The sequence below is a fragment of the Acyrthosiphon pisum genome, chromosome X (assembly GCF_005508785.2).
Source record: "Acyrthosiphon pisum isolate AL4f chromosome X, pea_aphid_22Mar2018_4r6ur, whole genome shotgun sequence".
NCBI classification, from domain to species: domain Eukaryota; kingdom Metazoa; phylum Arthropoda; class Insecta; order Hemiptera; family Aphididae; genus Acyrthosiphon; species Acyrthosiphon pisum.
Window position 1 is genome coordinate 10,893,214 of NC_042493.1, and position 17,103 is coordinate 10,910,316.

Genomic DNA, 17,103 nt, shown 5'->3' on the forward strand with positions numbered 1-17,103 from the left:
TGATTTGAGAAAATTAGGTTTTTGTTTGTATAAACGATTGAGTTTTTTTTTTTTGTGAGGCTTCGTCAATTGTGGTCATTAGCCTGTGGAGAGGGTACTTTAGGGTACGTGTGTGTTTGCATTGGCAGAATTTTTAAGCGGATACGCGTAGATATCTGCCATGCCCGGTGGGGGATGACGGCTTCTCTCTCCGGAAACCATGACTGCCCAAAGAAAAATGCCGCCCGTGACTGAGTTCGCAACCGACGCCTTAGTCCGCTCAGCTACTCCGTCCCCCATTGGGTATTTTTATTTGATATTGTTTGACCAGTTAATTTCATTGTTATTTATTCTAATTTTGCAAATTTTATATACATATTATACATTTGTTTGAGAATAATTCTCAGTATTGTATTACTGACGTCTTGGTCGGGTTTAGAAACATGTATGGTTGATCCGCAATTGAGGTTTCTTGGCTGCTATATTTTAAAGTTGCTCAAGGCGTAAGATAAAATATTATCAGCGAATAAAGCAATTTCTATCTTTAGTGAAGTAACACATAATTGATATAAATAATTGCAATAAGGTATGGTGACAAACGAAAAACTTGAGACGATCCAGCTTAGATGTTCCTGATTAAGGATGTTATTGAGTTTAATTAAATAATAAATATTTTGTCAAATGTATGATTTATGATGATAATTATATTACAATGAGTCTATAATGTGTATCAACAGATCATCATGCCATGCTTTGTCAAAGTACAATGTGGGGCCTAAAATCTAACTTTTGGTTACAGAATTTTGGATTTGAGTATAACATTTTGAATTTATTTTACAGTAACTTGAAATTAAAGACTATTGACAGAGCGTTTAGAAGGAGATTGGTCTATGATGTGAAATTATTTTAGGATATTTTTAGGAATTAGGAATAATTATAATGTTTTCCCAAACTTAAGGGAGATATTCATTTCCAGCACATCTGTTAAAAATGTAGCAGAACCAACAGTTCTTCAAGACACAATTCGACGAACCACCTTGTCTGGAGCATTCAGATTGCATACTTCTCCCAGCCATAAAATTCCTTTTTACGATGAATGAAATTGTTACGTTGTTCAACATTTTTATTGACCAGTTCAAAGACCAGTTCGTCTACCAAATTGGTAGTGTTACGAATTTGAAATTGGTCGACTATTGTATTTGTGAATAATTTAACTTTGTTTTGTACCTCATACTGCATGATATTACATAAAGGTTTTTACCAAGATTGAAGAGTTTAGTCTGATGTTTGTGGATGCATTCGATTAAGCCTAGGTAGTTGGTCCATTTGCTGTCACAATAACCATTTAGGAGTTTATAACTTAGTATTATATGCAGGAAGTATCACAGTAAATGCACCCGTTTATAAACAATTTCCCTCGTTGTTGATGTCTGCTGGTCGTTGGTTGGGATTATTGGTTTCAATAACGTAATGTTGTTTTTTCTGCCAAATGCTGCGTGCAGTTTTCGTCGAGCAAGGCACAGCTCGTACGGTAATCGTTTTGTTCCATGGCGTTATCTGCAGCGGTGGCGAAGTGGCAGTAATTCCCTATGTAATAATGTTTCGTTTCTAACCGTATTAACATAGAAGCAGTGTTAATTGTATTAATTTGTTAATAGGGACATAAATATCATTAATATTCAATTATCATTAATTGAATACATAGCTTACGAGAAACTATATTATTGTTATTCGTTTACAATTCGTTATACATAAGTACTTAAAATTAAAATTTCTCATATTTATGTTTTCGTTGTTAATTTTATGAAAATAACGCTTTAGAACTTTTGTAAAAATAAAAACTTCTCGCTATTTTTATATTCTGACGATCATAGAGTGACTTAAATTGCTACATATGTAATATTTATGATCATGTTAAGATATTTTCTAATAATTATTAATAATTAATAACTTATTATTAAGTAACAAAATAAAACAAGATTTGCTTATTATATCCTATTATTTATCTAACCTTTGTAGAAGTTAACAACAGTTAAGAGTTAAACAAATATGAAAATGTATACAATTCAAAATTTAAATACCTTCTGACATCTTAATATTAAAATATTTTACTGAACCAAATTATTGCAGTCAAAATAATTAGGTAATTTTCGTGATTTTTCCATATTTTGTCAATTTTTAAACTTTAAATGCTAATAAAAAAAAACTGTGACTAAGGATTTTTAATATTTTTCAAATGTCATTGTAACAATATAGTAGGAGCCTTGTATTAAATTTTCAAGTATTTTTACTCAAGAAATAAAGTTTTATTGACATTCATAGAAAAAAAAACTAATTAAATTGGAAACTAAAATTGTCCGTAAACAGCTCAAAATAAATCAAAATATTTTGAAAATTGTATCATGTATAGAAAATGGAAATAAAAACAACCAGTGAAAATTGCATGTATCTACAGTCATTCGTTTTAAAGTTACACCAAAAACCAAAATCAATTTTCTCGAAAAAAGATTTTGCGTAAAAATTCCCGTTTTTCCTTAATTTTTCTTTTGTTTTTCACGGCGCTTTTGAAAACTATTGGAAAAATTTTACTTTTGACCCCCCCAAAGTACCAACTAGATTCACTTTTCTATCAGAAAAGATACTGTTGAAGAAAATCGAAGCACTTTTTCTGTCCTAAAAGGTGATGACAGACACAAAAATAAAATAATAAAAAAATAAAAAAATAAAAATAAAAAAAAACACACATCATTGTAAAATCAATACATTCATCGTTCCACTCAGAATCTAATAGTATAATAATTTCAAATAGTCATCCAAAATGTGAGTATAATTGAGGTTAGGTTAGGTTAATTGAGGTATGAGAAATATTAGAAAACTCATAATATAGCATAGATACATAGGTTATATACAAAACCGTAATACCTTTAAATATGATAAATAAAATTATTTTATTTTTGAACCTTAAAGTACCTTTTTAATTTAAAAATTCCTGTTCGGTTCCGGTACTTTATTATATTAAAATAAAGGTTTCGGTTCCGGTTCCGGTTCTTAATATTTTAAAGGTTCCGGTTCCAGAACCGCTTCTTTTAGGTTCAGTTCCAGTCCCTGAATGAATTTTTAACAATAGTTTATCCAAACTACCTACATAGGCAGTTAAACATTTTTTTTTTCTATAATATGGAAAAAGCGAAATATCTTTCACCCTTCTCATACACAAAAAAAGATTCAAAACAGCAAATCATTCTTGCGTGAGTGTACGCTTAAATACGCCAAAAACAATAATACAACTTTTTGAAATTACTTCGATCAGAATTCAGAATAATTTTTTAGAAAATCTGGATACAATAATATCTATAGAATTTAATAAAAACAAATTACTTACCAACTTACCAATACCTTCCCCCCTAACAATCTTAAGTACTCGTCATGTTGAGAAAGTCTTTTGTGTTTTTATTGAATTTAAGTCATCAACAGTTATAAAAGTTTTAGAAATTATTAACTATAATATTCTATATATGAATAAAGAGACTGTTAATGGAATATGATTGATTTTGACATAGTAAGTTTTGTAGAAAAAAAGTCAAGTCAACGCAAATTTTTTTATACCATTTGTTTTGTTCAAAATTATTTAAAACGATTTTAACACGTAAGTTAACGTAAAATAAAATTGGAATGGCGGCATTCAGTTAGGTATTTAGCTATGTGCAGCTGGCGTCTGACGAAAATAACTTTGAGTCGAAACGACGTAGATACTAACGTCCTAAAGTCAGTGATTAGTTGAATACAATAAATCTAATTTCAAGTCATAATTACTTTTTGTAGAAACTAGGTACCTCAAAGAATTATTGTAGTGGAGAGAGTAAAAATAAAATAAAATATACCAGTAGATAATAAATATTATCGATTTAAAATTATTATGATTATTAAATCAGTAGGTATGTGTATTTAATATGCATAATTATTTTATTAGTGCATATCGTAATACATAATTCATAATGCAAAAATACTAGTTTTACCAAAAATAAAAAAATATATAAGTAAATGTTGAAATAAAAAGAAGTAAACTCGTCTCATTACGATTATTTCGACTAAGGTCTGTGATGTGGTATAGTACTTACCTAATATTAAATTCGAAAACAATGTAAAAAGTTTGTATTAAAATAGGAAGTTGGTAGAACTCGAGTAACATTTCTTCAAAACGATACTTGCCTTTATTTCAGCAAAACATTTTTATTTCTGTGATTTTGCCATACCTACTCTTTAAAAATTCTGTTGAAAATATGATAAGTAAATTAGCCCAACAGAGGTTTCATAGAGCACAACTCCACTTAAAGCTATCTCCAACTATACCTCAAAATGTTTGAATTTTAGTGAATATTTGTATTTTTATCTCTATATAGGGTACTCATAAAACACTAAAATAATCAATATAATATGATACATTTTTTTTGGAAATATATTTTAAAATCCCAAAGAAATGTTTATAAAAATAATTGAAGTGTAGAATTTACAATTTATCAATATGAATAAAAACTATTTAAGGATCTGGTCTGAAAAAATTATATTATAGGTAGTATAATACTGCGTACAATGTACATAATATATTATTATAACTGTCAATGACCGGACCTTCAAATTTAAATCACTGAACTCGAAACTAACTTTTATATCATATCGGGAAAAGGGGTGATTTCATAAGATAATTTCCAAAAGAAATACTATTAACTCATCAACAAAATAATTCTAGACTTAATCAAATCTTCAAAACGTTTATTTTTAACATGATTAGCATTTTTATCAATAATAAGTTTATTTTACTTCATAAAAAATTTAATTTCAGGAAAAGCGTTGATGAGAAATGTCCATGCCAAGCATCCCATGCCCATTCCCGTGTATTATACCACTGCTGGTAATTTTTAGATTCTAAGTGGAGTGAGGGATCTAGTGGTATGATGTTTATTATTTTTTTTTTTTATCCTGTATACAAAATTTCTACCAGAAGGAGTGGTTTGATTTGAACATATAGTGCCTTATTTTATAGAAAATTCGATCAAAATGGTACTTTAGTCAGGTCATTTTTCGATTTTCTCAATAGTTATTTAATGCCACAGGAAAACCCACCAATAAATTACAAAAAAACCGATAAAAATGGGATTTTAATTTCTAACGCTTTGTTCATCACTATAGATACGAATAAAAATAAAAATAATAATTTAAGTTATTTTGTTGTAATTTATAATATTAATTCAACTTACTGGCTATAATAAAATATAACAACAATACAAAATATCCAGACTGACAAACCGTCACTGCTCAGAATTGTTTTTCGTATACAATGATATGGTATCATTGAATTCAAAATTAATACAATTCATTATACAGTGACCCACTGGTAATCTACTGTACAGCAGAGCGACATCTACTTACCCGCTTGTTTTCAATTTATAGTATAAACAAATTTAAAAATTAAAAATTATAAACTTTACGTCTTGTAGGCCATTGTCTATAATATTTTTATAGGTACCTACATACATTATTATATTTTCAATAATAATTTAATAATTAATTCAAAAATGCTAATTTAATATTAATTCGATTTCTATAGAATACCTACATGCATCAGTAGTTATAGTAGAGCTAACTTAACTGTTGAGTTACCTTGTCGTAAACGAAAATGTTAGACCACTGTTTTCCTATTCTTATATAATATAATTCATAAAATATAGTTTTATGTAAAATAATAATTATTAACCGTATAAATGCTATTTTAATTTAAAAACATTCTAAATTGAAATGGTTTCTTTTATCCAAGATGATGAGGTACATTTTCAGTAATAATCCATCACGCAATAATACTGTTTATCATTACTGTTTCAGGGCTATGAGAGATGCGCAATTAAAAAGAGACAAATTATTCAAAGAGAACAGAAAGAACGAATGCAAACGTCTAAGAGATTCTAATTGCACAACATTGATGCTCATTGTCGTTGTGACAGTTTTCTTAATGACAGAAATTCCATTGGCTGTAGTAACGGTAAGTAAATTTATTCAATGACTTTTAAGGTTCAAACATTTTTAATTATTTGTCAGATATATTTTATTGAAAATGAATGGTGATGTGATATATCAAAATATTAATTTCAAAATTTACAAAAAAAAAAATGTTTTATTGCCTTGATTTCACGCTTGAAATGGATGATAATTGATTATATTATGAAACCTTTCTTCCATTTCAGTAGTTCATGAAAGTAAAATAATTTCGTTAGAATAATATTAAGTAGGTAATAGTAATAATAATATTAATACACGGTAGAAAATATAAGATGACGTATCGAAATATTTGCTTAGGCACAAATATCATTTCAGTCTTAAACATAACTGATTTAAAATGTAATTTGTATGGGCTATTTTTGACAAAGAAAAAATAAAATTAATCTAAAAATATTCTTTAAAACTGTTTCTTTTTTATAATTTATTTCTTGACGAGAAGTGTTCAATTTAATAGTGTCAAGCTAAATAACTTTAAATTTTGATACGATATTCAAGATTGACTTTATTTGTAGAATAATGACTTGATAAACTTGAGTTGCATGGTCATAAAAAGATTGTTTACTGTTTGATGTAAATATGCAATATTTTAACTTAAAAATATAAGCTGAAATCGTGGCGTATGCTATTAAAAATCTAACATATTGTTCAATTTCCAATCAAATAGCAGGAAATAATCTACGTTGGCTACTGTTTCAATTGTATGAATAAAAAAGATAAAAACTGACATTGAGTCAGGCACTGCAGAGATTGTTGTTATTTTAAATTATAACAATGAAGATGAATAATTGCTTTCAAAAAACTTGATCCCCGAAAATGATAAACATCAGCTGCAAAAAAAAACTGATGCTCGCTTTTATTTCTTTAATTTTATCGCAACCTTTTTTTTATTATCTAAATAACAGCGGTGAAATAAAATAATTATGCTTATGTTTCGTTTTTAATCTACGGTGACGCTACTGCTTTAAATTTCTAACTGAATAAATCTTTTTTTCTTTAAAAATAGCAGTGATCAATAAAAAATGTAAAACCAATAATATCCTGCGATCATTTCATACTATTATCACGTCATCAACAGATTACATATACCCTAGGCCTTTATATTCTGTAGAATTGTAATTTTTTGGTGTCAAAAGACTATTGTCATCCCTCTTGCTGCAGGTTGAACTATAAACATTTCCTAGACGTTTGTCTTCACATTTTAGTGGGTCACGTTAGGTTCCGTTAAAATAGAAATTCGTCTATTTGAATTGTTATATCACTCAAATACTGTATACACGTTTATCAGCATCAATCGCAGACAGCTATAGTTTACAGTCAATCAATAATTTATTGTTGGTCCTCATATTAATACATTATATAATATACATATATACATTATACCTATATGTTCTAAACATACGAACAATTTCAAAATAGTTACCTACTTTAAATTTGTTTCCCACAATCTTTCATTAAATTATGGCTTACAATTTTACATCTATATAAATTTGCATGGGTATCTACATATATAAGTACATATTATTATACAATAATTGTCAATTCTCCAAAAAATTATAACAATTTTTGAAATAATCTTTTAAAAAAAATGTTTATTAATAATAGTACTATTCCTGCGTCATTAAATTACCAATTTTTTCTTTATATTATAACACATTAGTTTCAAAAATCGACTAAGCTAACCTCAATTAATTCAAACGCTATAAAACTTAATCCCTTTGGCCGTTATCATCTTTATAGTACAATTATAATCATGTAAAAATAAAAATGAATAAATTACGTTTATTTTAATTTCCTGCTAACTGTAATTAAATAAAATTGTGTTCTACTTGTATTACCACACATTTCATCACCAGTCTAGTTTGTAGGTCAATTAATATTAGTGAGATCCATTTTATATTCTGATCGGGGTGATTGGTTTTACAATGATGTGTGTGAATATTTTATTTGGATCTGTTTTGGAACAGTAAAAATGCTATTCAACTTCCATGGTAGTTTCTGATTACAAAATTAGTTTCAAAATAATCGAAAAACAGACAAAAAATTAATATTTCCACAAAACCAGTTTTCGAATAAGAATGTAAGCGCATTAAGAGGATATCAGCGCACTATTCGTTTTCTCTCTCTGGCTCACGCGCAACATAGGCAAAACGTATTTACGCAAAATCATTTTTCCTACGCGTTTAAGTAATCTTAGAGTAGTCATCTATTACAAAAAAGATAGAGAATAATATTTTGAGGGAATGACATATCGATTTTATATTTTATTAATATTTGACTTTGTATTCGACTTTCAAAATGAATAAAAAAATGTTGTAAATTTAAATGATGTTTAAATTGTTTTGAGACAATATTTAGACAAATCGATATGTCATTCCCTCAAAAGTATTATTCTCTATTTTTTTTATATTTTTTTTTTATGGGTGAATTAACTCAAAGATTACTTAAACACATAGAAAAAATGATTTTGCGTAAATGCCTTTTGTCTATGTTGCGTATGAGCCAGAGAGAGAAAACAAAAAGTGCGCTGACAGCCTCTTAACTTAATTAAGTTCAAATTTAAAAAACTCATGAATGTTAGCAAATTGTTTTGCTGTTAAAATTGATCAAATTTTCAATTTTAAAATCTAAAGATTGGAAATTTAAGACAAGGGTCATACTAGGTTGCCCTTACAAAAATCAAAAATATATAAATGCAACATTTTATTTATAGACTTTCGAAATTTGCTGTTCTATGATATATTGGTTATTAATTATATAAAAAATAACTATCTTACATATTTTATTAAGTTAATTGGCTTCAATTCTAAAAACATTAATCGTAGGGGCTTGTAACTTTTCGGCTTTACGTATATTATTATTTTATGTACACAATTATATTTTCAAAATATTTAGACTAATTTCTTACTATTAACACCATGCTACTCTAAGTCAGTATTCACTTGAGTTAACATCAAAAATAGTATGTTTGATATTTTTGGCATAAATTAGTTCTACCAATATTATTAGGAATAGAATATTTAAAATAAATTGCTAATAGTGGTATAAATAAATCATAAAATATAAAATTATATCCTTAGAAATGGAGGGCTGACACGCCATCTCCACTCACGATCGTTTTTCGTGTGCAATGATATATCATTGAATTTAAATTTAACACATCCATTATAGTTACCTACTCAAAAACGAGGTACACTCAAAACCTACTATACAACAGAGTGACTTTTTTTTTATTTATTGTGCCACAAACACGTTTACACAATAAATTTTGATATTCAATTCGGTTCTAAATAACGTACAATAATAATATAACACCTACTTGGGTCCCGATGAGCGAAACGATACAAACGTCCAGCAGTGTATCATATTTTGTATGCGGTCCGATTGTTTAGTAGTAACAAATGTTTTTTCTTTTATTCTCTTAAAAGTCAAAATATATGTAAAATGCGGTAGTTAAAATTGTTATATCCAAAATAAATATGCGTTAAAAAAAATATGCCATTATGTCTACCAAAACTATCACGAGAAATATAATATAGGAACGCTAAATCAAAGTATTTTTATTCAGAGAAAACGTTTTTGTTTGAAATTAAAATAAATCTAAGTAATGACTTAATGTCAAATATTAGTTGTACATTATATCGTATCGAAAGCTACGATTTCTATGCATTAGAATATTTTTTTCTTAAATCCTATACCTCATTGATTGTGAGTTATATGTTATTCACAATTTAGCTGACGCTAAATTGAAGAAGTAGGACAAATGTTTTCTATTTTTTTGCGTATTTGAATTAAAAAGCATATAAATGCATATTCAGAGTTTTTGAGAACTCATGTTCAGTTATATTATATCAAGTAAAATATAAGATATTATCAAAATAGACTTGTAAACTTTGGTTATTCATAGATTGATTAATGATCGTTAATGGATACGATGAGTGTTCCACATTCAGGAAGATATAAAAATTGTATGAGTAACATTTAGACATTTAGTGTAGCATTAAAATAAATGATTTAAAGAATGCCCAAAGTTCAAATTAAAAGGGCTAAATTCAGTCAATTTATTGAATGAGTCCAAGAATTTTCAAGTTAAGTTTTCAAAAATTATGGTAAAATACTATAATATTGTATTCCCTGTTTGTAATCAGTTTGTATATTATAAAAACTACTTATTTAATACATACATTTTTTAGAATATATAATATTTTTCTAATTGCACTTTTTTTTAATATTGTTAAAAATAAAATACATATTTCATAACTTTTTAGTTATTTATATATAAGCTCTAATTACCTCTTTACATTGAATGTAGGTACTAACTTATGCTATTATATGCCACATTTTTATTTTATTTATCAATTTTTTTAATATTATTTAGTGCACTTAATTATGCAAGGATTATTGTTATTATTGTTAGTTACAATTGTTGACTTTTGTACAGAAAACACTAGTTAGTATAATGCTTAATATTATTTTCCTTATACAAGTAATACAAATGTCTAGTATAAATAATATATTGATCTCTATTTTCATTGGCTTGTTGGTAATATAATACATATTGGCTATGTACCTACCTATATTCCTTTTTGGAAGTTAGTAGTTACAAATATAGTTTACTCGTCACTGAAATACATAAATAATCCATTAGCCGTCATCCATTAGCCGAAGAATATAGGGCTATATTCTTACAAAAATATATAATGTGGTACAATAGTTTTGATACAATGACATTGATTTATAATTTTTTATTTACTAATATTGAAATTCAATATCATAAAGTTATCCTACCAAAAATACAAATAAGTTCTTAGAAATTAAATCAAAATACATAAGATTTACAGCTACATTATACGTAACTTAACAACTAATTACTTTGAGATAAACAACAAGGTAATGTTTGGTTAATTTTTTTTTTAAAAATAAGAAATTAGTCTTGTAAATACTTATAGAGAATAAACCGATATCGATTATTGCCATGGAAATAATAATTTTTTATTTTTAGAAATGTTTTTCATGTAAAACATTTTGGTTTTACATTTCTTTTTACACTATTTTTCAATCTTGAAATAATGATTTTATATTTAACATTTAATCTTTATTATTTATATAAACTATCTTATGTTATCTATATGTTATCGTTTGTATCAGATTTATTTTTAATTTAAACTCGACACTGATCACAATACAATACCTTCAAAAAAGTTTCCTAGTTAAAAGTTTATTAAATTGATAGCTTATTAATTTTCAAAATAAACTTTTATATTATTTACATTTGAGATATTATTTAATATTTATAAAATCGTATATTTATTTTACAAGCCCGGATTAAGGGGGGTCCAGAAGGGGGCTTGCCCCCCGGGGCTAGATAGTTGACATTTATTTAGGGGCCTCGGATTGGTCCATTATTTTTTTCATTATAGGCTATACACTACATAAATCACCTAAGAAAAATCAATGATCATTTAGCGAGAAAAAATCTCTTAAATTATAATTTATAAATAAAGTAATACATTATTCATAATTTATTGCTATGTTCCTAACACCTATATGTATATATTATAAACAAATAAAAATCGAAATTTTCGTATGCCTATAAATAGCTCAAAAGGAGGCAATATAATGTTATTAAAATTTTTTTGGTGTACCTATTCAGAATTATGTTAATATAAAATTCAGTGAAAATTTCATGGATCTACGGTCTTTTTTATTTTTAAAATTCAAAATTGATTCAGTTTTTCCTTAATTTTTAGATTCTGAGTGGAACGATGAATGTGTTGATCTTACAATGATATGCATAACAATGTATGTTTTTTTTTTAATTTTTTTTAAATTTTTTTTTGTGGCTGTCAATTTTTACAATATTGGATATTCACTCGATTTTTCATGAAGTGATTTTCTTATTTTGTTGTAATTCAAAAACGAATAACTCTACAGATATTTTTTAGATACATAAAAATTTCATTGAATATTTCTTTTATCAATTCTTATACTTGATACAATTTTCAAAAGATTTTAACTCTTTTTGAGCTGTTTACGGACATTGTAAGTTTTCAATTTTTTTAGTTTTTTTTTCTATAAATATAAATAAAGTTTTATCTATTGGGCCAAAAAGTGTAAAAAATTAATACAAGGCTCCTGATACATTGTTACAATAGCAGTTGAAAAATATTAAAAATACTTAGGCACAATTATTTTTTATAAGCATTTGAAGTTGAAATTTTGACAAAATTTATCAAATTTAAAATTGAATAATTATTTTGTAGTTAAAATTTTATGAAATGTTCAACTTTTATATCTAAGAATTTAAAATTTAAAACAATACTTCACGTAAGTAGTTAATTCTGTTACCAAAAAATCTAAAAATACATAAGCACAGTTTATTTGTATAGTCATTTTAAGTTCAAATTTGGACGAAATAACATATTAAAAAACCTGGAATAACTATTTTAGTTATTTTGTTGTGATTGTATAATATTATTCGTGGGTACTTGAAACTTCTAAAGTATACTATTATATATCTATGATATCACGATTGCTTTTTGATGTATAACGCATCATAAGTACCTAATGGATTTTGTGATATGATTAATTTGGAATTTACTATAGGTACCAATTATAGATCAATTTTTTTTTTAACACCATAGATAAAAGTATATAATATGGCTTATACCTAGACTGACATACCGTCTCCGCTCAGAATCGTATTTCTTATACAATGATATTATATCATTGAATTCAAATGTAATACCATCTATTATACAGTGACCCACTGGTAACCTACTGTACAGCAGAGCGACATCCACTTGCCCTTCTTCTTTTTATTTTTTTCCCCACGATTATGAAAATTAATGGAAATTTTGTATTGTTAACCTCATCAAATATCCACTAGATGATTCACTTTTCTACCAGAAAAGATCCCGGTTTAGAATATCGAAATATGTTTACGGCCGTGAAAGTTAATGATAGACACAAAAAAAAAACACATCATTGTAAAATCAATACATTCATAATTTTTATTTTTTAATTCAAACATATTTTTAATCTAACTTAAGACATTTTGAGCAATTTATTTAAGTATTTGGTTTTAAAAACGTGTTTTTGCTAGCCATCAGCATGTTCTTAAATGAAAAATGCATAAAAAAATGACCTACTTCAGTGAATTTTTTCCAAAATGTGTTACTACAGAATTCATATAATTTTTGAATTCCCTGCCATTTTTAAGTATGGAACATATTATGTATAACTCAATTTTGATAAAATTGGCAATAGCACGTTTAGAAACCAAAACCTTTTATTACCTACTTACAATGTATCAATAGCTCATAGTTCATATAATATATGCTATCAGAATAATAATAAAAAAAAACAACGATTAATTCATAATATATTCGTTGAAATGTGTAATTTTTGTAATTTTCATCGATTTACAATCTATTGATCTAATAATTCAACCAAAAACAATTTTAGATATTTATCTGCAGATATCTCACCAAAGAGAATTGGCTATAAAATAAACTTTTGTATAAAGATACCTAGATGTAATAAAAAATAAGATACGCCATGTACAAATTTATAATATTATATGATTTTAAATTAATATTTTTATTGATTTTGACGCTTTCTTAGAAATTATTTACTTGGGCACATTTAAGACATCCTAACACAATAATACTATTTTTAAAAGTATTGACAGAGGGGGCGCCCCAATCACACTCCGTTGTGAAAAACAATTTCGGGCTAAAATGATTATCAACTCTTGAAAAGTTATAACTCGATATTTCTACAGACAAAAATTGTAAACTTTTAAAATAGTTAGTGTTTTGATTTAATAATATCCCACTGATATAAAAACTTATTTTTTGATGATCTTAATCTTGTGCTAATACAAAGCACTTTTAAATTGAATTCTAGTTCAGTTATTACATTCTTCGAAAACTACAAATGTGTAATACACATGAATTCAATTAATATAATATTATCAACTAAAAACTGAGTGAAAATAAACTTTAATTAAATTAATTGTTAGGTACTATTGTCTATTCATATTTTATTACGACTATAATATGTAAGGAAAAAGGTACCTATTTAAATCATTAACTATTTTATTTTTATATTGTTATTTTGTTACTTTTCTGCATTTTATTTGCTCAGATTTAAAGGAAAAAATATTATAATATTATTATAAACATTATTATGACGTATAAGTGTGAGGTGTGACTTCGTAGGTGCAACGAAATTTTTTTAATTTATTGCATACTTACTTTGAAATGTATTTTATTAATCTCTAAATATAATATTGTACGTGTATCCTTATTTGTAATATCCTTTATCCTTATATATTATAAGTACTGGATAATTTTATTACAGACCACGCTTTACACATTGCATTTGTATTTGTTTATTTTATTGATAAAGACTCAGGTCTCGTTCAGTCGTTCGTGTGGTGTATTAAACGCTGACAAAAATGATAATACCGACATCGAGTGAGAATAGTCACAATAAATACTAAAGACTTCCTGAACTGTTGGTTATCAAGTATATAATATCTACACCGTATAATTAGGTATTTAGGTATATGTGTGGTATTTGAGATTTTTATTAGCTTACGTAATGCGTGGATTCTAATTTAAAGGTACTGAGGAAATAATATTGTATAGACAATTAACTATTAAAATACTATCAATATAACTTAGACTGTACTCTACATATAACATGTAGGTAACTATGTAAACTGACTGAAGTTACAAAAAAAAAAAAATATTACACCATCCCTTAACTTTTACTGTAAACATTTCCCGTTATAATCATTATGTAAATAAAATTTTTGTTCAGTCTATAAAAACTTATCGAGTGAAAATAAAATAAAACTAAACATATTATGATTTCTTCAAAGTATTTTTCGTCTTTGTAATCGAATACTTTCCGGTTTGTTATTAGCACAACTGAAAATATTACTTTCTTCCGGTAAACGTCAGTTATAATACTGAATGTTTATCTATGCATATTCTATCTTTCTTTAAATATAATAATATCAAAAATGATATTTTCAGTACATTATACAAAAACTTTTTAAATTGAATTTAAGTGTCTTTTGAAAAGACTTGATTCAAACTAGAAAATGTTTTTGAAATAAAAATTATAATAATAACAATAACCGGATATGATGAAAATAATGCTTGTTGAGCATTTTGCTTTGCTCAACACGGCGTGAGAAATTTTGGTGGTTGTAATATGTGTAAATAATACAAAACTATGTGTATTTGGAATCAATAAAACAATGATGCCATTCTTTATAGATAATATTAAAGGACTATCATTGGATCCGTTATCCTTATACTTAAAGGTCTTAGTTGCAGTAAAATTATACTTACAACCACTAATATTTTTTTGAAAACAAAAACAGTAAACAATACTAAATTATGCCTTAGCACCCCGCCAAATAATATTTGTCTAAAATAAAAGTCTCGCTAGTCGTTACTCTAATTATTTTCATGCAAATTTACTTTCATTCTTCCATTAAGCTTTAGTCTACCTACAAGTAGGTACTTACCAGTACATGTCTGTAAAATACTCCGTAAGTGTATTTTTTACTGATTTTACATGAATCGTATTTATAAAATGTATACTTATACTGAGAATTCAATCATGATTCATATTTGTATTCGTAAATTTTTTTTTATTTGAAAACATAATATAATATACAATAGATACACAGTTTTTTAAAATATTTTACTAATGTAAAACTATTTATTTGGAAACTAACAATAATATAACTGACAAAAATCCTATGGATTCAATGACGATCAATAATCTATTCTGAATATGTATAGCTGAAACTGCAATCTAATTTTTGCACCAGTAGAATTGGTTTGACTAAATAAATAGGTACAATATGCAAATGATCTGGTGACGAGTATTTAATATTTTATTTACAGCACACTTACAATAGTTTGCATTTTCACGGCTGTTAAAAATGCGTTTCCTTTTCGCCTATCTGCCTAAATATCCAATGCGTATCGCTCCGTTTAAATTCAAATTACAATAATAATAATATTATGACGATACCACACATACCTGGTATCATGACTACAGTACCGTTTAATCTTGTGTTCTGCAGGTGTTGCACATAATATCAAGCAGTATCAAAGAAATACTCGACTATTCGGTGGCCAATCTGTTGGTGTTGTTCACCAATTTCTTCATCATCGTCAGCTACCCGATCAACTTCGCCATTTACTGTGGCATGTCCAGGCAGTTCCGGGAAACGTTCAAAGAGCTGTTCATCAGAGGCTCGGTGCAGATAAACCGTAAACACGGGGCCGGCGGCAGCTCCCGTTACTCGTTAGTCAACGGACCCAGGACATGTACCAACGAATCGCTTTTGTAAATTCATTACGACCGCTTATAATATTATTAATAATATTATTGTACATGCGCACGATCAAATTTTAAACCCACCCGTCTGACAAATGGGTACTCATAACGTACCCATTGCGATTTAAGTAACCAGCCGATATGGGTAGTACCTATCCCTATAACAAAAAAAAAAAAAAGCATACAATATTATTTACTTACAGTTGTACATATTAATATAATAAATTATACATATTATACCTATTATACCGTTTTGGTGGAAGGAAAGGGGGAAGGGATAAGAGTAATTTTTACGCACAGTTCATACTACCTATATATTATAATTTATAATATATTATAACATAATAATAAAAGTTTTCAAAATCAAAAAACAATACAAGCGATATTTCTCAAATCACAATTTTCGGACGTTCAAAAGTCCCATTCACAGCAATATTATACATCAAAATCAATTAATGTTGATACCGTTTAAATAACCTAAATTATAATATAAAGTGCATATAATTTTATTTCAATCTTTGTAATATTGTACCTCTATTTCATTTCGTACTGGAGTTCTGTCCCGAACTAAATCAATTGATTCCAAACATGTATAGACATACCTACCTACCTTTTAATAATAAATTAATTTTAAATTTGAATTAATTAATTCATTCTTTAATTGAGTACTTATGTAATCAATTTAATTTTTAAGCTGATAAT

At 26.9% G+C, this 17,103-nt stretch overlaps 1 protein-coding gene across 1 annotated transcript in view; it reads left to right on the top strand.

Moving 5' to 3' along the window:
* The window catches only part of LOC100162115 (sex peptide receptor), a 229,472-nt gene extending 212,575 nt beyond the window's left edge, over positions 1–16,897 (top strand). The window contains exons 6-7 of the mRNA XM_001944418.5: positions 5,857–6,013; positions 16,145–16,897. Of these exons, the coding sequence (XP_001944453.1) occupies positions 5,857–6,013; positions 16,145–16,414 (427 nt within the window). The 3' untranslated portion in view covers positions 16,415–16,897. The remainder of the gene's footprint in view (positions 1–5,856; positions 6,014–16,144) is intronic.
* The last annotated feature ends 206 nt before the right edge of the window (positions 16,898–17,103 follow it).